Source organism: Sorghum bicolor, chromosome 2, assembly GCF_000003195.3.
Source record: "Sorghum bicolor cultivar BTx623 chromosome 2, Sorghum_bicolor_NCBIv3, whole genome shotgun sequence".
NCBI classification, from domain to species: Eukaryota; Viridiplantae; Streptophyta; class Magnoliopsida; order Poales; family Poaceae; genus Sorghum; species Sorghum bicolor.
In genome coordinates this window covers 75,707,433-75,728,155 of record NC_012871.2, presented here as the reverse complement: position 1 = coordinate 75,728,155, position 20,723 = coordinate 75,707,433, and the positions used below count along the sequence as shown (strand labels likewise).

Here is a 20,723-nt window from a genome sequence, read left to right as displayed (position 1 = left end):
CACTTTACGTTACAAATTTTAGTATTTTTCTCCATAATTTTGGTCAAACGTGAAATCTAGATCTCTGGCTAGCAGGTGTATGTTAGAGTGTCCTAGTTTGACCAATTATAAATAAAAAAAAGTATCAATATTTATAATATCAAATAAATATTATTTGAATAATTAAAAAATGTATTGTTATAATAAGTTTGTTTGAAGATAAACATAATAATATTTATTAGAAACTTAGTTAAAAGGAAACCACTTTACCTGATACGCAATCCATAATTGCGTTCTTTTTTTGACTAAGGGGGTACCTTTATAATAATAAATTAATGATTTTTGGACAGAAGGAGTACTTGTGTTTGGCTAATATATAGACTATCAGTGATACCTACCGAGAACTTGGTTAAAAAATATTTCAAATCTATTATGAATTCGATTTGAATGCACGCTAGTTGTTTTGTTAGACTATTATATGTAAATCAAACCGGACAAGAACCAGCTTCGGTACTTCGACTGCAAGATAACATCACCTTTTTCCAGAACCGTAAAAGCTGGCCAGCCATGAGTAAGGCCGTGTTCAGTTCCAAAAATTTTTGTTTTTGATATTATAGCACTTTTATTTTTATTTGGCAAATATTGTTAAATTATGAGCTAACTAAGCTCAAAAAATTTATCTCGCGATTTATAGGTAAACTATACAATTACTTTTTGTTTTCATCTATATTTAATACTTCATGCATGTGCTGCAAGATTCGATGTGATTGAGAATATTAATTTTTTTTTAGTTTTTGGTTTGAACTAAATAAGACCTAAGACATTTTTTTTGTTTGTGGCAGTTTGGAGGTGTTAATTATGAGCTGATGGTGATGTAGATCTTGTATCGTTCCAACATATCACAATTATTAAAAAGGCACTGCACTTGCAACATCCAGCTATATTCACGTTTTCTTTGGATCAAAACCACATCTCAGTCAGTCAGTCTTTCATGCAGAGTTGTGAGCCGTAGATTTAAGCCGTTTCCAAATTTTTTTTGGGTTAGGATACCGTAACAATTTCATTTTTTATTTGACAAACATTGTCCAATCATGGAGTAACTAGACTCAAAAGATTCATCTCGCGATTTACAAATAAACTGTGCAATTAGTTTTTATTTTTATCTATATTTAATACTCCATACATGTGCTGCAAGATTCGATGTGATGGGGAATCTTGAAAAGTTTTAGGTTTTTGAAGGAAACTAAACAAGGCCTAGGCAAACCGCAAACGCAACTGTCCGTTCTATGTGAAAGGTGAAAGAAGATGCACAAATGACTCTGTGTGATGACATAAGGAACGTGCAATTTCCACTCTACGATAGGAATTTGGTGTTTGCTATGACATGTGCTTAGCATACGATGCTGTGGATCATCCATGACTCTGATGGAAGCATGCACACGTCGTGTATCTTTGGGACGACAGTGGTTTCAGCGATCACCAAGAACATGCCACTTATTGCTTTCTCATGGTCTACGTACATACTTTAGGTAGGAGAGATGTGGGTGCATGCGCTATTGTTGCGTTGGGTCATATCGATCTTTGCATACTGGCCGTGTGGTACCAACGCCGCCCTACGCAACAAGTTTGGCGAACAGTGAACGAAGTGTTTCATAATCTTTTCAGAAAATAGGTAAAACTGAAAACAATTTAGGTCCTATTTGGTTGCTCCTGTTTTTTATATTTATCACATCAAATATTTGGACACATACATAAAGTACTAAATATAAACTATTTATAAAAATAAAAAACAGTTATAAAATATTTTACGACACGAATCTTTTAAACCAAATTAATTTATAGTTAAATATTAATTGTTAAATAAAACGAAATGCTACCTCGAACCAAACACTTCCTGTTCCTGAATCGTGATCCTCTCCCACAGTCGCACCATCCTCCGAATGGGCCTACTACTACCCATTTGTCACCCCTTCTCAGTTCTGGGCTACCGTGGGCCGGACACACGCACACTGGGCCGAACGGCCCGTCTGCTCCTTGTTGCTGACCGCAGTGACGAAGCCTCTGGCTCTGCTTGTGGTTGTGGACCTGGACCACCACCATCACCATACACACACCAGCTGTGCTGACGCGGTCGCCAACCGACCGTTCCCCACCGCCGGCTGGATCTCCTTGGGAGGCGACGCCGCGACCGCGCGACGGCCACCCAGCTCCTCCGCTTCCGCCGTTGTCCTCCAGCACGATGAGCCGAGGCCGCCGGGGCATCTTCGATGGCCTCCCCATCCCGGCCGACAAATCCGTAAGTACCCTCTCGCTTCCCCACCGTCGTTCCTCGCGTCTCGGAACTGTGATCGTCGGAAATGCTAATTCTCGTCGTCTCGGGCCGGGGGCTCAGTACCTCAAGGAAGGCCTGTTGCGGATCGACGAGAGCTGGGCGGCCGCGCGGTTCGACTCGCTGCCGCACGTCGTGCACATCCTCACATCCAAGGACCGCGAGGGCGAGATCCAGTTCCTCAAGGAGCAGAGCGATCTCATCGAGGATGTCGTCGACGAGGTCGTCCACGCCTACCACCATGGTTTCAACAAGGCCATCCAGAATTACTCCCAGGTTCGTCGCGGTCCGCCCATCACCCAGGGATCCCTTTTGTTTTGTTTCATTTATTTCCCTGATGACGAACCGTTCAGCCGCGTGCACCTGAAGTGATCATACCTCGTGGAGCTGTTGGTTTAATTTTCATTTTCCTCTTCAATCATGCACCGTAGTTGAATAAGCTGTTGGTTTAATTTACATTTTCCTCTTGATTCACGTGCCGTGGCAACAGATCCTGCGGTTGTTCAGTGAGTCTGCAGACAGCATTACCGGACTCAAGGGGGAGATGGAGGAGGCCAAAAAGCTGCTTGGCAGGAAGAATAAGCACCTTGGCCAGCTGTGGTACCGCTCCCTCACACTGCGTCATGTGCTCTCCCTTTTGGATCAGGTCGAGGATGTTGCCAAGGTCAGTGTGTAAGCTTCATCTCTTTCGATTATGTGCTCTTGCCGACAAGATCATGAGCATGTTTTGGTTCTAGGCCCCAATTGGCCGTTGGCCTATCCAAATTTTGGCTGGCGGAACTGTCTTGCTGTAGCGCTCTGTGAGTAAGCTAGTATCCAAATGTTGACAGTAAGAAAGTATGAACCAATTTCAATCATTTATGGGAAGGTGAAGTCTAGGAGATCGTGCATGGTGCCATTATAATATTGTACACATGCGAGTAAAATAGTAAATTTCATGCTGAACAGCTAACCTTTCCACCTTGGACTACTTGCATAATCTAAGTAGGTGAATTTAGTAACCATGCTGTGAATATGTGTCTGATACATATTCTCCAAGGTGTTCTTGCAGAATCCAATGGTTTATGGATTATGGTTTGACTTCCCTTCTGTTAAAGATCCGCGGCAAAGTTTCTAAGTTGAGTGTGGTCTTTTGAAGCGCATAGTTGTTTTGATCATATCTTGAGAACATCCTAAAAACAGGCTTGAAATCGTACGAACAAGTTTTTAATGAGACACACAAATTCTAGGGTCAAAGGCAATATGAATGACAATTGGGCCTTGAAAGCCACTTTTCAGCATGATGCATGTGCTTCTTGACATAGGTCATGCTTTGGTTCAAGCCAATCCCAAGTTGACTTTTGAGCTTAGAAATGGGCCTAGCCTTGGCTCAGCCAAAGGTTGTGATGTTCGAGCTTGGCTCAAGAAAGCTAAAAAACTTCACATTTGTAAAACCTTATATAAAAGCATTACTGGAGCTTGAGCTCAGCCTTCATATAATGCCTCATATATTTTTCCTTCTCGAATGCACATGCCTCATTAATTATAATGCCTCGTACAAAAGTTGGCCAATAGGCTCAGCTTGAAAAATTCAGAGCCCAGAGGTAAACATCTGGTGAAAAAAATCTAGAACAATTAGAATTAGTTTTAATCATACAATTTGTTCTCGAGCTATTTACACCATTCGATCTACTTTCAACCTGAATTGTGTCATAAACTCGAGTTAGTTATTCTCTGCTAACATGGCGAATATCGCAGGTTCCTGCTCGAATTGAGAACTTAATGGCAGAGAAGCAGCTGTATGCTGCAGTGCAATTGCACGTCCAATCAGTGCTGATACTGGAACGAGAAGGCCTTCAAGCGGTTAGTCGCTACACCAATCATAATTTGTTTCATGCTTTACCTTTCTGAAAATTTGGGTGAGGGTTATCTTGTGTTTACCTTGCATGTACCTTTCAGTTAAGGTTTACATATATTGTATGCTTTGCTTTAATCCAACAAAATGCTAAACTGCACTTGTGCTGTCATTGCATTGTAACAGCTACTCCCTCCGTCCCCATAAAGAGTGTCATTCTCACTTCCCGAGAAGTCAAACATTTTCAAGTTTGACCAAATATATATAATATTTATGGTGTATAATTAGCATCTTTAGATGAATCGTTGAATATATTTTCATAATAAACTTATTTAAAGATACAAATGTTGCTAATATTTTCTGCAAACCTAATCAAACTTAAGAGTTTGACCAGCACGAACTCCATAGCGACACTCTTTTTAGGAAAGACGGAGTAAGTATGGATCAGTACATGAACTCATAGGTTCCAGAGTATTTATGTTAAAACGTCAGTTTAATCATCATCTGCGAATGCAAAATTTGTACTTGGACATTCAACTCAGCAAATGTCCAGGATCCAAATTTGCTGTTAGGCTGTGTTTCTCATTTGTGACTGAGGAGCCCCTTTTGCAGTGCCCTTTCTGATGAATGGGTAAATGCATTGGGTACCTAGCTAGTCTTAGTAGTTAGACCTGATGAAAATGATGAGTATTGCAAAATGCAAGTTAGTAAGAATTCTATAGATTTTCTCTGACAACTGGATAAAGGTTTGCCAAAATCTAACTCGGATTGGTAGTTGTTATTACGCATGGTTTAATTTGATGGACATATATTGATGACTTTGTTAAAACTTTAGATCAGCAGCATTTGTGGTTATTAAATAGATTTAAGCACTTGCGCATTTAGTTCCTAGAGTGATGACAGAACATATTTTATAGGTTTTGTTAGTTACTATGTCATTATTCTATGTCCTTCGGGTTGGTTGTCCATCCTTATATGGCATGTGGCTCAAGACAACTGTGTAGCCTATCATGAGCTAGCAAACATTTTTGTAATCTTCTGTCACAAGCTAACAAAAATTTAAAGGTAGGTGCTCTTCAAGATGTTCGTTCTGATCTAACAAAGCTGCGAGGAGTACTATTTTACAAAATTTTGGAAGAGTTGCATGGCCATTTGTACAACAATGGTGAATATAGGTATGCTTTTATTTCTTCTGGCCTTCTCTTTGATGATCTCAATTCTCAGTTGTTTCTGTAGCTGCTTCTTTTTTACTCCTCCATTCATTTATCTCCTTCATCTAAGCAAAAACTTTTTATTCAAAATCTCCTTCATATTAGCTTGGGACTTGCCTACATTTATTGCCCCCTTGTTGCCGTTGGCTACCACTTGCCTACATTTATTGCCTCTTTGCTGCTCATTGGTTGTTCCTTGTCTGTGACTCCTCATGTGCGCTCAACCCGAGATGATTAAATGCAAAGTGAGTGCTTTTGCTCTGCTCCTTGGTCATTGCACCGAAGGCTAAAACGATGAAGATAAATGAATGGAGGGAATATATTACATGCTTTCTATGGCATATCACATATTTACTTAAGTATAATGATTTTGGCACTGGTGACTGTTCTGCACTGAATCTCATTTTGATGTGATTTCTTGGTAACTCCTTTGGTAGTGGTAAATAATATGCGTCATGTCCACTGCTTTGATTCCATCATTGATCAACAATTGTTCACTTTCCAAGATTTTCTCTGCAGCTCTGCGACTTTAAGTATGGTTGACAGTGAGGAAGTACTGACTAATACAGCTGCTGGGCGCTTGGTAAATAGCATGCAACCTCTTTCAAGGAGAACTAGATCAATTAAAGGTGACAATCACATTGGTGGCCCAGTAGATGGGTTTCCAAAAGTTAGTTCTGTTGATGGAGGGTATGTTCAACTTCCTACTCTTTCTAGATCTAGCATTTCACTCTGGCGGCTTCCAATCAAAACATTTTAAAGGTGATAAATGACCAAAAAATTGCAGTTTGTCATGAATATTAAATATAAAGATTAGACACACAGTATTGCAATTTTCTTAAGTTATAAAAGTATATTACTATAAAAAATTCGTGGTAAAAGTTTTCTTTTGGAGATTTTGTCAAATGCCCAAAAGTATATGGCAACTTTGTTAGCAAGTAGAGGTATCTATGATATGATGAATATGTGCTTGATGTGAAGTTGTGAACATTATATGCTTCATAGTAATACTTATTCAGGGTGATTGATCATCAAAACACTTCAGCTTACATCTAGTTAATCCCAGCACAATATCATGCCTATAAACAGATGCATATAGTTATTTTAGACATAAGCTATTGCGTGATCTTTCCTTCCATGAGTTATGTTAAGAATTTGTGGCATTCATATCATACTACTGTATTTCAGTAATTATGGTCCTTTCCTGAATGAATGGAATACATTACCAACTTGTGTCTCTGCTTTTTTTCAGCTCTTCATTTGATGGCCCAGATGATAATAGCTTAGACATGAGTGAAAGTGATGGACACACTCGGAAGGATTCGAAAAGTTTTTCTCGTGAAATCCCAATTTTTCTTTCCTGTGCTACACCAGATGAGTTTCTTGTATGTCTTATTGTCTTTGCTTCTAAATCCACGGTGGTGTAATGGTTTCCTGTCAAGTTCCTTCACTTATTTTTATTTATTTTGAATGCTTCTTTAGGAATCAATGATAAAGGCAGATGCCCCCCTTAATGTGAAGTACCTGAGAACATTGGTACAATGCTTATCCATGCTTGGAAAGGTTGCAGCTGCAGGAGCTGTGATATGGTATTTCTCGTCCCATCTGTTTTTCATTTTTCTTACAGAAGAATAAGCTCTGTGTTTATCTGTTATGGGTTTAGATTTATTGGATAGGGAAAGGGAGAGGAAGAGGGCAGCAGCAGCTTAGGAAGGGCTACAACAGTGTCTGTGATGAACAGTAATGCTGGAGGGAGTTGGAAATCCTTTCTATCGTCCTCTTATAGAGACTCAACTTGGCACTTAAGCCACCCTATAGATGGGATTTTATAAACATAATCCTCTACTTCCTAACTTATCAAACCATTTTCCTAACAAATCGTTTATTGAAATACTCTCTAATCTACTGATCCTAGAAGGTTCTGCATGATCTAGCACAGCCCATGGCTGGGCCTTAACATTGTCATGAACGGTTATCATATAAATTTCTTCCAGAGAACTAGATCATCCTTATTAATTTGTACCTCTGCACCAGAACAAACTCCCTTCCCTCCCTTCTTCTAGATATAATTAGAACTACCTGACATGTTTGTATTTTAACCCATGACAAGAACATGTTGTTTATTCATGTTACAAAGATTTCTTTAGAAGTCCATTTTGTGGTTTATAGGAAGATAATCTTGTATGTGCTATTTTGATTTTCACTTTAACTTTTGGGCTTTTTTTTAATTAGTCGCATTTTCATGACAGCCAACGAGTACGCCCTACAATCCATGATGTTATCACTTCAAAGATTAAAGCATATTCTGAAGAGGCTTCAAAATCCAGTATAGACAAAGCTGCAAAAATGTATGATGTGTTGCATTCAAATGGACCCATTCCCCAGTTCCAAATGCTCAAACAGAAAACAAAGAGTGGCGCATCTGTAATGGCAGCACAACTAGTTGTCAGTCCCATTTCGCCAGCTATGGCACCCACAGGAGATGCTCAGCGTGCAGCTACTCAACTTCTTAAATCAATATTTGAATGTCTTGTGGAGATACTTGGTAGGTGCTAAGTATCAGCTAATTTGGTTTCATACAAACCTGTATCTTATTGATTTGCAAACATTAAAATTTATTTTACTTGTCAGAGAACCATATTATTGTTGGAGAGCTTCTTGAACAAAAATCGACAGAGGTTGATAACGTAAACACACCTCATATTGCAAATGGGGATGCAAGCTGGAATCCAGACTCCGAATCTTCCCAAGCTACTGGGGGTTTCAGTGTTGCATTCTCTCTATCAGTCGTGCAGGTATCCCTACCTGCCTACCATTTTTAATGTGATCTGCTTTTTTTAATATCCAATCCATACATTTCGTACTCTCTCTTAATGAAATGACTTACAGCTCTCCTTCCTTATGTCTGAGAAAAAAAGCCAATCCATACATTATGTCTGAGAAAAAAAGCACATGCATCCATTCATGTTTTGGAATTTGGTATATTGTCATGCTTTTTTATTTGGAAAGGTTTGATGTAATGAGCCTGTTAATCAGAAGTGTGGGTTATAATCATGTTCTGCCTTGTGCAATGAAATGTATAGTCCTGCCATTTGTAGTGTTCGCTTTGAATTCTTATGCCTTCCTTTCTCACCTGTGTTTCTTTTTGGTTAGAGTGAATGCCAGCAACTTCTGTGTGAAATTTTGCGGGCAACTCCAGAAGCTGCTACTGCTGATGCAGCTGTCCAGACAGCTAGGCTTGCAAATAAGGATCCAGTGAAGGAAAAGAGGCAAGTATTCGCCTATGAGTGGCCTTCTACATGGATCACTATAATTTACTTGCATATTCACAATATTGTAATCGAGTCAATTTTGTTATGTAATGTCCTTAGCAATGAATGTTGATCTGTTTACTTATATAATGTGCCGTTCGCATGCAGCTGTTCCTTTTTTCATACTTAAGCGCTATTTTTTCTAAGTTTAAATTGCATACAAATCTCATGCATACAGGGTTCAATATTGATAGTATTTTGGCAGGCTATAGCTTTCTTTGCATATGTTGGTTCATAAGCAATAGACACATGTGTTGGTTATATGATCTGTAATGCTTCACTTATTTGACATCTTTTCGTTGCTCCCGCTAAATTTTCTATTGGAGTAGAACATCGAAGCTTGACTACATTTACTGATTTAAAGAGTAAGAGGACTGAACTTGTGAAGAAACAATTAGCTGATTACATTTATTTCTTATCAGCAAAAACATGCTTCTGGTTGCTTCACTTTTGTTTGTTTGAGGTGAGTGTGGAGAGTATATTATGAGAAAAAAAACTCACTTTAGTGATGAATACAGTTGCCATTTCATAGGACTATTTGTATCCACAATGCTTGACTCTAGCATGTGGCACAGGCCATCTTGTTGCAGGTTACAATACTGTCACTCGCTCAGTGAGAGCTTGTGTGGCTATTCATTTACTTCATGTCTAGTGCTTTATTTTGGAGAAGATCCAACTTTGAATCATATCTATCGGTTCTAGTTTGATGGCTTAGATAATTTCAATTTGCCTGTTGTCAAGAAAATAATTTAAACACGAAAACTGATATTTTCTTTAGTAATACAAATATATCTCTAGCCTTTGTGTTTCCTTCTCTTTTTAACATCACTGTATCACGAAACATTCTTCCTGCAGGGATGGATCTGAAGGCCTTTCTTTCGCTTTCCGCATTACTGATGCAGCAACCCCAGTGCCAAATGAAGGTATGTACTGATGACCACCTTATTATGCATCATTTGGACGAAATCTTGTTTCTCGTCAAGCTTTTGTTGGATTTGTCTGTTGGTAATATGTTGTGACTAGTACTTAATTTTTTCTGCTTGCTTTATTTTTACATTTTTCAACATGAGTCACGCATCTTGGCTGATTATTGTTTTTACTTGGTTTTGTGTGTTTGCTATTAAATTTATATTTATGCCATGTATGTTCAATTTTTAATCTACCACAGGTCAAGGATGGCGAAGAAATTCCAATGTGCCTCAAGAAGGGTATGGAACAGCAAGTGTCATACCTGACCAAGGAATTTTCCTAGCTGCGTCTGTTTACCGTCCTGTCTTTGAGGTGACCTGTCTTGTAGTTGTCTGTTTTATATGTGTCTCACATTATCATTAATTCATTATTATGTTGTTCATGGGGATTTTTTTTTTGCAGTTTATGAATAAAATAGGGTTGATGTTGCCTCAGAAGTACTCGCAACTTGGGTATTGTGTCAGATCTCCTAACTTTAATTTACATTGACTTTGAAATCTAAAATTACTTTTGCCTTTCATAAATCTACAGCTAGTTGTGATAAATCCATGCTGCCTTGTTCGAGCATTCTAGCTATTATGAAATTTGTAAGGAATGACAAGGTACAAGAGAGTAGTAAGATTGGTCAAAACCTAAGAGAGTTGTCTTTGGAGGATCAAGAGCTTGGAGTTAAAGCTGCCATTGGCTAAGGTCTAGAAAAGCTGTTTCTGGAGTTCTTCAATAAGCATAAGGTTCATTTGTGCAGCTAATTTAGAGCCACCTTCGAATAGTTTAAGGCCTTTGTACCAAGCACAATCGCAGGAGGCTTTTTGTTTGTTTTATTTACCTACATAGCAATCGGAACATAGGTATGTCATCTCAGTATTCAACTATGGCTCATTACCACAAATCTCCTCCCCCACCGGTGAGGCGGCGACCTCTGCCCGATGTCCTTTCCTCCCCCACCGCAGTCAACGTCTACGTCGCCCGCACACATCCCTGCCTTAGGTGGATCTGCGCGCATAGCGCCGCCGATAGGCTGGCACCGCCTACCGCCTACCCCTCTAGGCAAGGCGGTACCCCTCCGCCCAGCGCTGAGGCGACCGAGGAAGAGCACCTTGTTGAACACTGTTCTTAAAGTCCATATAACATATAGAATGTGCAGAACACAACTTTTTATGTTAACCAAAACTGGAGGAGGTTATTACTTGTAAAGAAGAAGAAAGTTTGGTGGAACTTATTTCCTTGGAAGCTTATTTATTAATTAATGTTTTTTCGAATCTGGGAATAATTTGGCCACAAGTGCTGGGCATGGTTTTTAAGTCATAAAGTCGAATCAAGTTGCTAGTGGACTGGCTAGTTGTGATTATGACCGACTTGTCTGCCATACTGTGTTAGGCCTTGTTTAGTTCGCAAAAAATTTCAAGATTCCCCGTCACATCGAATCTTGCGGCACATGCTTGGAGTATTAAATTTAGACGAAAACAAAAACTAATTACACAGTTTGCCTGTAAATCACGAGATGAATCTTTTGACCCTAATTAGTTTATGATTGGACAATATTTACCACAAACAAACGAAAGTGCTACAGTACCCAAAATCCCAAAATTTTGCCAACTAAACAAGGCCTTACTGCTGCTAAGTTGCACATAACAGAGAACAACAGAACAAATTTAGAGGAGGATCTGTGATTTTACTTGGACTTGACCTTGAGGACATCAGGGCAGCAACCATGTGCAAACCGGGTGATGGGCATTACAGCCACTGACATCAGTGAAGCAGGGATGGCAGTGGATGGATGCAGCATCCAGTGGTTCTCATTCTTTACCTCATGTCGCATGGTGTGCTTGTGGGCTGTGGTGGGAGTTCCAAGGCGTAATGTGCACATTATGGCTGACTGGCCTGCTGGTGACTGGTCACCTGACCTGCAGGCTGTTAACAGCAAGGTGAACTAGCAGCATATGTGCATCACATAGGTTAGTTCAGATTTGATATATCAGGTTAGCTCAGATTAGCTAAAGATTTGTTAGAAGCTCTTTTGCCAAGAACATCTCAGTTAGCTCATGTTTACTAGCGGTGACACTGATCATAAGAGGAGGCTGCTAGTTTGTCTTTTGGTTTAGGTTTGTGTGTGAAATAAATAGCAAGCCTCTTCTCCTTGTACCCTGCTTTCGTCTCTTCTCTGACTGACTTTGTATATCTATTCCTCCTAGAACCAGTGCCCTCCTTCACCTAGTGCCATTCTACTTGAATCATTGCCATCTAACCGCATTCCTACAGATGTTTTGATGTACTAACATACATAACCTCTAGGGTTAACTCTCCAAGAGCCCATGTCTTTTTGTATGATGAATAGTCATATAATTAGTCACAACTAATCACCTGGCCTGCTGGCCATGCAACTAGGCCCTCAAGACAAGTCATATTCTCCAGTCGGTGCTTAGTTACTGCCTGGGTAGCTGATAAACAATTCAATGACTTAATAACATTGGTGGCAGCTAGTGTATTTACATCTGACCTTGTTCATGGTCGTCTCAACTGTCTGTTGTTTTTTGTTGTAGATTGACCTGTGTAATATTTGATGGTTAAGACCTATTTAGAACATATGCAAAATACCAGGTAGCCATCATGCCATCAGTTACTGCTACTTAAACAATAAGAAGAATAATGCTAAAACCGTTTTGTCCTCAAATAAGTTGGGTAGGCTAGAGATGAAACTCAATAAGAAAATTACCAACAAAGATGATATAAGTGAAAGAAGGTACTAATCTGCCATTGAACCGTTGAATAAAATTTGTTCTTCAGATAATATCAGCACTTCTTACTTCCAGGTAGTAGGATATAACTCTATGAGGCACTTGTTGCTCTTGTATCTGTGGCCATAAGTTATGACAGTCACAATGTAACTAGTTCTCGGGATTGACTTTGTTCCAAAACAAAGTCATTATTTCTACCTAATAGCAGATATGCATGATTTGGAGGAATGAAGCATGTTAAGCCCTACATCTTTTTCCTGAAAATTGATTCTCTCTGTTGGAAGATTTATAACTAGACCATGTTTATTTACTATTGCTTTTGAACATGTGCAGGAGTGATGGGTTATTGGCTTTTGTGAATAACTTTCTGAAGGAGCACTTCTTGCCAGCAATATTTGTAGATTACCGAAAATGTGTTCAGCAGGCCATATCCAGTAAGTCAACACGGGAACTTTGAGCCTGTCCACAGAACTTCAAATTTTTTTGGGTTCCTAGGGTGCAAACAGTCCTAATACTGTGAAATCCAAGAAGTTGAAAGTTGATTTTTCCCCTATAGTTAGGTGTGAATAGTTGTATTGTGAAATCTTTTTCCTCCAAGCACATAGTGCCTGTGGTATGTGTGACTGATCAAGGTAGCTAGTGTTCATGGACTGGGGTAACTGCTAACCAAATGATGCAAGCATTAATACCACATTGGTTTTGGCTCAGACTCATGTTTTCTCATGCATCCTATGTAGTGCCCTTGGCATCTGTTAACTGTCTAAATTTCTAGTTCTAGAACCAATACAACGCTGAGCTTGTTGTAGTCATAATAACCTGGTACCTTAACTAATACGTGCCTCAAAGTACGGGATGGGCTGACCCATTTTGAAACCTTGAATCATCAATTGGTTACTGGATATTATGAAGTCCAAAAGCAATTTGTTGCCCACAGATATCTTTGTAGATTTTTTGGCGCCCATAATACTTGATATGTTAGTCAAATTGTTTTAATAAACATATCGATGCATGTAATGATATGGTATTAGTTTTAAGGAAAGTGATACGTAACTAAAACAACAAAAAGAGCAAAGTACCAGGATTGGAAGAGAGATTGAGAGGAATCAAAAACCAAAAATCTTTTCAAATTAGCATGCCATTTATTTGATATATCAGCTGGTCCACTTACAAGGTTAATCTGGCTCTGCCATTAAACTTATCAGCCCTTACACATGTATTTTTTTTGTTATACACATGTTTCTTAAAACTACATCAATGTAACTTTCGTTGGAAATTGCTTAGTCTTCAAAATTACATATATGAAAAAACATATTATACGTTTGTTTTATTATTGTTGCTGGACCATTAAACAGCGAATGGGCTGTTACTGTATTGTTCTGACCCTACCCGTCTGGGGAAGAAATGGACAATTGAGTTCAAAGACTTGTTAATAATGACTGCAAAAAATATTATTACATGCTTTCTCATATATTTGTACAACTTTATTACCTTGCATCCTTTGATAGGCCCAGCAGCATTTAGACCACGTGTAAATGCAACCTTAGCGTATAGTTCATCGGTGGAACTTGGACGCCCTGTGCTTCAAGGGCTTCTTGCCGTTGATATAATAGCCAAAGAGGTAGCTTCCCCGCCCACTCACCCAAAAAAAATCTTGGCTTTCCTTCTAATTTTGATTATATTTATTTGTTGCAATTCCTTATTTTTCTTCCTAGGTTCTTGGATGGGTTCAATTGATGCCAAACTATGCGACTGAGCTCGTGGAGTATGTACGCACATTTTTAGAACGTGCTCATGAGAGATGTCGTGCATCATATATGGAGGTATTCAACACACTTAAATGAATTTTATTGCATCCACGATCAGAGAATTAAATATATATTTTTTTAGAAACATATGTAATTGAGATCAAGATCATAGGAGTTAGGTCTTGAGACCTTGTGGCCAGGCACATTGATGTTGGATGATGCAAAAAGCAGTGAACTGTAGAAGAACATAAATTTCTAGTGACAGATGGTCAATAGGCACATGGGTGAGGAGAGAGAAATGTAAGGGGATGGCAACAGATACATAGGGAAATGTATAAAAAGATGCCAAACTTTAAAGATATGTAATATATTAGCAGGGGGACCTAAAAATGCAGAAGGCCAAAATTAACAAAACTGACCACAGTGTTTTCCTAGACATCACATGCTAGATAGTCGATCACCCCAATATCTACCGTTGTTTAGACTGGTTAAACTTTTTGTACTGTAGTGGTATATAAATACATACTTAAATAGATTTATATTTCCCGTAGTTGCGTACTATGCTTTTCAAGAAAAATCTAAGGCACAGCTTCCAGAAGGTAGAATGTTAACTTTAGTCTTACATTCTGTCCACAAATTAATTCGTTAAATGATATTCATCAAGCAATATTATTGAATAACTATCGTATCAGATATTGCCCTACTGCTGATCCTTCCTCATTTTGCTTGCCATTGCCAAGATGTCATTTGGATGAGCGCATATATCCAACATCTACAGCTTTTTATGTAATGTGTAATTGTGATGTTCATGCCATGCATAATTCTGATGTTCACATTGCTTTTTGACGATCATTGACTGCTTAAACTGTCTAGCGTTTTATTCATGATTTTAGGCCCTAAACTACATAACTTGTTTTGTAGACGTCCAGGATTTACTGTTCATGGCATTTTGACTACTTAATACATTCACCCATTAACTACTCCAGCAAGGCCAGCAGCCATAAATACTTTCTCCAACGTGAAAATCATATGATTTGTCTTGAAAAATACTTTCAAAGTCTCATAAATTTGTTGGCTTCTATAAATGTATTATAGTAGAAAATAATCTTCGATATTCTGGTGTTGTCCCTTTTTAGCGACATAGATATATTTACCCAAATGTAAATGTGAGATACATTTAGGGATGTAGATATATTTTCCAAATTTAAATGTGAGATATATTATGCAATCGGACGGCCATGTACTTTTTTAAAACAATGACATGCAGCTCTCCTGCCCGATCAAGGAAAACAAAGTGATACATTATGCCAACTGAGCTAGCAGACTCTGCCTTGAGTTGGCATATTTCAACTCTGCCAGTTCCACTTCTGATATTTCTGATAGTTCTATTTGTGGCATTATCTTTTTATTTCAATTTTGAGAATAAAAATCTGAAAGTGGTTTGAGACACAGATGGACTCCAATTGTTATCGCCCCTACACATTAGTACACTGTTTTCTTGTGTCTCTTGCAGAGTTCTTGATTCTTGTATTGTATGTGAAAATTTCAGGCTGTCCTTGAAAAGCAAAGTTATATTCTCCTTTCAAGGAATGATGTTGAGAGTTTAATGCGCCTGGAACCAGCAAACATTTCTTTGCAAAATTCTACTAGTGAACATGATAACAATGTAACAGATGCAGAGGCAGTCGAAGTAGAGATTGAACTAAGTGATCTCTTATTAGATATGTGCCCAATAAAACAGGTACCTTTTATTATTTACAAATCTGCTGAATACTTTTAGTTTGTGTTGATAAGTTCTACTCCTATATTTGTTTTATTTTGAATTTTTTTGATATTCCATTTGAATCAATGATCAACCATGTTGGCATTCTTCAAGATTCTTTAGTCACAATTTCTTGATCGTCTTTGCAAAACTTAATAATGTAAATGTAAAGACCTGGTTTATATTTGCGTTGAAAATAAAGATCTAGTATTTATATGTGTTACAGCCCAATATAGAATCAATATAAGCCTGTTTTGTTTTAGTTTGGCTCAAGTGGTGTACTATGTTCATTTTTTTTTATCATTAGGACTTTAAATAAATCGATACAACACCCAAATAGAAAATTAAGGTCAATGTACATACCGGAAAATGGGATGTTGTTTAATGCCTTACACTGACAATCTGATGTTAGTTATCAATTTGTAAGATACTCTGTGTTGCTGCTTGTAACTTCTGTTCGTGTACTTGTCTATGCAGGAAAACTTGATCCATGATGACCAGAAACTGATATTGTTGGCTTCTCTTAGTGACTCATTGGAATATTTAGCTGATTCAGTTGAAAGGTAATTTTATTATTTACAGTATTTTAAAGCATCACCTATTGTAATAACCAGTTTTTTTTTCTCGAATACGCAGAACTGTGTATCATTGTATTAATAGTAGAGAAAGGAGTCATACAGAGACCCAAACACACACACAAACACACACACCCTCTTACTGAAACTAATCACCTATGGCTAAGGCGAAAGACCTGACCAGAGACCATCTAACCATCATCCCGAGCTGTGTGCAGGGACAGTCCCTTAGCACCAGCTATAGACCATAAAAGGGCTTCCTCCCGAGCAAGGTTTAAAGCCGTATACAGTCTAGGGGTAGCTCCATTGAAGACACAGTCATTTTGATGCTTCCAGATGATCCAGGCGCCTAGGATGATGAGGGAATTCAATCCCTTTCACGCATCTCCGCTTACTGTCAAGACCGCCTTATCCCACCAAGCATTAAAGGAGGAATCGACTGGCTGCGGGGCAAGTGCTGCAAGACCGTACCAGAATTGTCTTGCAAACACACATCCAATGAGGAGGTGCTGGATGTTCTCTTCCTCCTGATCACATAGCAGACAACAGGTCCGGGTGAGGAAGACCTCGCCTAGCCAACCTGTCTGCTGTCCAACAGCGATTGTGAGCAACCAGCCAAGTGACACTTAGGGGCGCCAAGATTTCCAGATGCGCTCATATGGAGCAAAACTGAGGGCTCCCTCAAAAAGTGCATCATTGGAGGATTTAGCTGTATATTCTCCTGAGGCTGAAAATCTCCAAATATGCCCATCAGGGATCCCCTCCTGTAGTACCATACCTTCTAATATATCCCACTCAAGATATTCCATTAATGCTTGCACGGATATTTCCCCCTGAATATCTTCTAGCCATTTCTCCTCATCAAGAGCAGCCATCACAGTGTGTCTGCTTGCCCTTCTTTTTGGTACTAGAGCATACAGATTGGGTGCAAGATCCTGGATGCCCTTACCAGTCAACCATTTATCCTTCTAAAAAAGGGTATTGGCTCCATCACCAATTTCAGTAATAATGGCCAGGGAGAGAAGGCATTCAACATCCTTGCTTACTTGAAGTGGCAGACTTGCCCAGGGTTTATTAGGTTCAGATTTCTTGAGCCATGGCCATCATACCCTTAGTGCAATACCGATCTTTCAGATCAGAGATTCCTAGACCTCCAAGCTCTTTGGCCTGACAGACCTTGGGCCAAGCAATGAGGCAATGCCCACCTTTTGCTTCCTTGCGTAGAGGCAATCTTGTCTGTTTGGTTCATTCTATAGATATTAGAGGGCAGTGCAGTTAGGGGCGGGGGAGTGAGGATTAAGAAGCTGGCGATGTACAGAGAATGGGGAGGCAACAGAGCAAAACTGCATAAGCTTTTCCAAATCCGATGTTTTTTTCTATTTCCCCCTTTTCTTCCCTCCTCCCAGTCCCTGCTGCTATTTTTCTGTTTTCTTCTTGGTGTTGTGGTGGAGGTTGGTTTGAAGCCTGAGGAGGTTCAACGCCTGGGATCAAACTATACCATTCTACTTGCATCGAACAATTGTAATAACTGTTGGGTTTTACTCTGTGGCTATTGTAGTTAATTAGTGGTAATTCCTAATTCTGCTCTTTCTGTTAACAGTTGGTTAAAGTTGTAACCAGCTGGCTAAACAACTGGGGTCATGTAACTGCAATCATAATGGGGATGTCATGTGAATGATTGCTAAATATCTTTTCTTACAGCCTCTTCTAGCTTAGTGTACCACGCTTGTCCCTTCCTAAATTCTTCAGTAAAATAATGTCAGATTTGTGAGGTCTTGATAGCTGGATTGGCATTCCTTGCCTCACTTTGATAATACCGAATACTGATTGATTTACATTAACACTGACACCCATTTTAGTTGATGAATTCTGGTTGTGGAATAATTTGGTTGAGTATATACCTAGCTGAAAGACACAAATGCTGCACGGGCCAACTTGGAGAAAAGTGCACGCTACAGATCTCGTGCAAAAAAAACTATTAAAATAAAATTTGGCTTAAGTGAAGAACAATTATTGCCAGTGGCTATACATTTTATACTACTAAGTAAAATTGTATTTGTTGTTGCATGAATTTGTAATACTTTTGGTTATCGAGGAATTTCAGGCTTGGGGAATCATTCATAAGTCCACCAACCACTTCAGAGAGCATAAATCACAGCCATGGTCGACATGCCCGCTCATCTAGTGCAATTCCAAAAGGTCTTGCATCTCTGGCTAATGAGTACAGAAGGCTATCTATTGATTGTGTTAGAGTATTGAGATTGGAAATGCAACTAGAGGCGATATACCACATGCAGGTAGTAGCACTATAGTTCCTTTAGGCATCAGTCTGTTAGATGTATTATGTGCCAAAAAAAATTCAATCAACACAATTCGTACAGGAAATGACCAAAAGAGAATACGTCGAAGATCAAGATGCTGAAGATCCTGATGACTTCATTATCTCCCTTACAACTCAGGTATACGACCAATAAAGGTTTGTTTTTATTTTAGCTGCAAACGGATCGAGTTAATTGTAAGCTTCTTCTTCCAATGTAAACAGATTGCACGACGGGATGAAGAAATGGCTCCTTATATCACGGAATCAAAAAGGAATTACGTATTTGGTGGGATTTCCAGTGTTGCTGCTAATGCATCAATAAAGGTTTGTTATTGTTTTAGCTGCAGTCTTGTGTTCTTAGTTCTAAGCCTACACCGTAAATTGAGATACCCTACTTACATTTCTTATTTGTATGTTGAGATACCCTACTTACATTTCTTATTTGTATGTTCATCCAGGCACTTGCTCAAATGAAGTCAATCAACTTGTTAGGAGTCCAGCAAATATGCAGGAATTCGATAGCTCTAGAACAGGTGACTTATATGACAGCATTATATAAACATTATATCTTCTGTATTATGCTATAGCTGTCTGCATCTGTTGTTCGTCACAGCTTTAGGACAGTATAAGACAGACCTATATATCTAGTCACTCATGCAAATGAAATCTCTGCAGGCTCTTGCAGCCATACCTTCAATAGATAGTGAAGCAGTCCAACAGAGATTGGATCGCGTTCGAACGTTCTACGAGTTATTAAATTTGCCTTTTGAGGTACATGTCACTTAGATTATGGTAACATAACCCTAGTCTTTCAATGTTTTTACACTACTGCTATGTTTGCAGTCTTTGCTTGGATTCATCGCAGAACATGAATATTTGTTTTCTGCTAAAGAGTAAGCCTGCCATTTTTTTTTTTCACTTAACCACATTATTGTTTATAGTTGAACTGTGTTCATTTGGGTCCAAAATGTTCATTCTGCAGATACCTGAGTGTTCTAAAGGTCAATGTGCCGGGTAGAGAGATACCTGTGGATGCTGAACGACGCATCTCACAGATTTTGGGTCACTAGATCTAACTAAAACACAATGGTGCTATTTTTGATTGGTCATGCCTTATGTGGGCTTTGGCTACCAAACGGCGGTCTTCTGTAGCTTTAGCTAGTTTTTGCTACTTTAGTTATTTTGTTCATTTGTATTTCTAGTGTGGGATGATATATTCTTTTGTATGTCTTACCAGTTATCATTGATTGTAAATGTGTAGTGTTCTGAATAAAATTTCCATTATTGATTATTGTAAATGTGTTACCTATCTGGATGCAATATTAATAACATCATCAAATTCAGTATCCTTCTGTATGGTGCACGGACGAGCTGCCAGTCATCAACTTTTCAGTCTCTTGTAAAGGAAATTGGTTGGCAATGGGCATGGTTCATATAAAAGTACGATGGCATGAAAATGGCGGAAGTCACGCATCATCAAGAGTCAAACTTGCAGAAGTACTAATTGAATTTTGTGCTCGGTATTAGGCCTTGTTTATAGGTTCCAAAAGGTTGCAAAATTTTTTTAAGATTCTCCATCACATCGAATCTTACGGCAACTGCATGAAGCATTAAATATAGACAAAAACAAAAACTAATTATACGGTTTGTCTATAATTTACGAGATGAATCTTTTAAGCCTAGTTAGTTTATGATTGGATAATTTTTATTAAATACAAATGAAAGTGCTACAGTACTCGGAAGCAAAAATTTTTGGCAACTGAACAAGGCCTAAGGTTTCAGGGTGACATGGTCACATGGATTTGTGGTTAGGGTTCTTCATTCTTTTTTCCGTGTCTGATTTCACTTTTGGGTTGTATCTGTGCTTTTTTTCGCTTTAGCGTTTCTACTAGTTTCTCCTGTGCCAAGATTTAGTGTTTGCAAACTTTTATTTTTAGCTTTGACTAGCAATAT

General features: G+C 38.7%; 1 protein-coding gene across 2 annotated transcripts; it reads left to right on the top strand.

Annotated features, from left to right (window-relative positions):
- On the top strand, window positions 2,078-20,118 carry LOC8078513 (exocyst complex component SEC8). 2 transcript variants are annotated; one of them, XM_021454750.1, is made up of 26 exons: window positions 2,078-2,275; window positions 2,372-2,584; window positions 2,799-2,972; window positions 4,046-4,150; window positions 5,208-5,317; window positions 5,873-6,043; window positions 6,606-6,738; window positions 6,836-6,942; window positions 7,603-7,898; window positions 7,985-8,148; window positions 8,507-8,622; window positions 9,520-9,587; window positions 9,833-9,945; window positions 10,036-10,085; window positions 12,702-12,802; window positions 13,874-13,986; window positions 14,081-14,188; window positions 15,663-15,854; window positions 16,353-16,438; window positions 18,555-18,747; window positions 18,832-18,909; window positions 18,993-19,094; window positions 19,229-19,303; window positions 19,446-19,541; window positions 19,614-19,663; window positions 19,753-20,118. In XM_021454750.1, exons 1-26 carry the CDS (start codon window positions 2,219-2,221, stop codon window positions 19,838-19,840), a joined length of 3,159 nt encoding a protein of 1,052 aa, XP_021310425.1. In that variant the 5' UTR covers window positions 2,078-2,218; the 3' UTR covers window positions 19,841-20,118. The 2 variants fall into 2 exon arrangements, with proteins under 2 accessions (XP_021310425.1, XP_021310426.1); XM_021454751.1 differs by lacking the exons at window positions 2,078-2,275; window positions 2,372-2,584 and adding an exon at window positions 3,046-3,426 and having other exon boundaries at window positions 2,841-2,972; window positions 19,753-20,109.

Bases quoted from the DNA above. Each gene is read 5' to 3' on its own strand.
- LOC8078513 (XM_021454750.1), top strand. From the start codon at position 2,219: ATGAGCCGAGGCCGCCGGGGCATCTTCGATGGCCTCCCCATCCCGGCC. The intron at 9,588-9,832 runs GTATGTACTGAT...AATCTACCACAG, and splicing joins AACCCCAGTGCCAAATGAAG to GTCAAGGATGGCGAAGAAAT. The intron at 16,439-18,554 runs GTAATTTTATTA...GAGGAATTTCAG, and splicing joins TTAGCTGATTCAGTTGAAAG to GCTTGGGGAATCATTCATAA.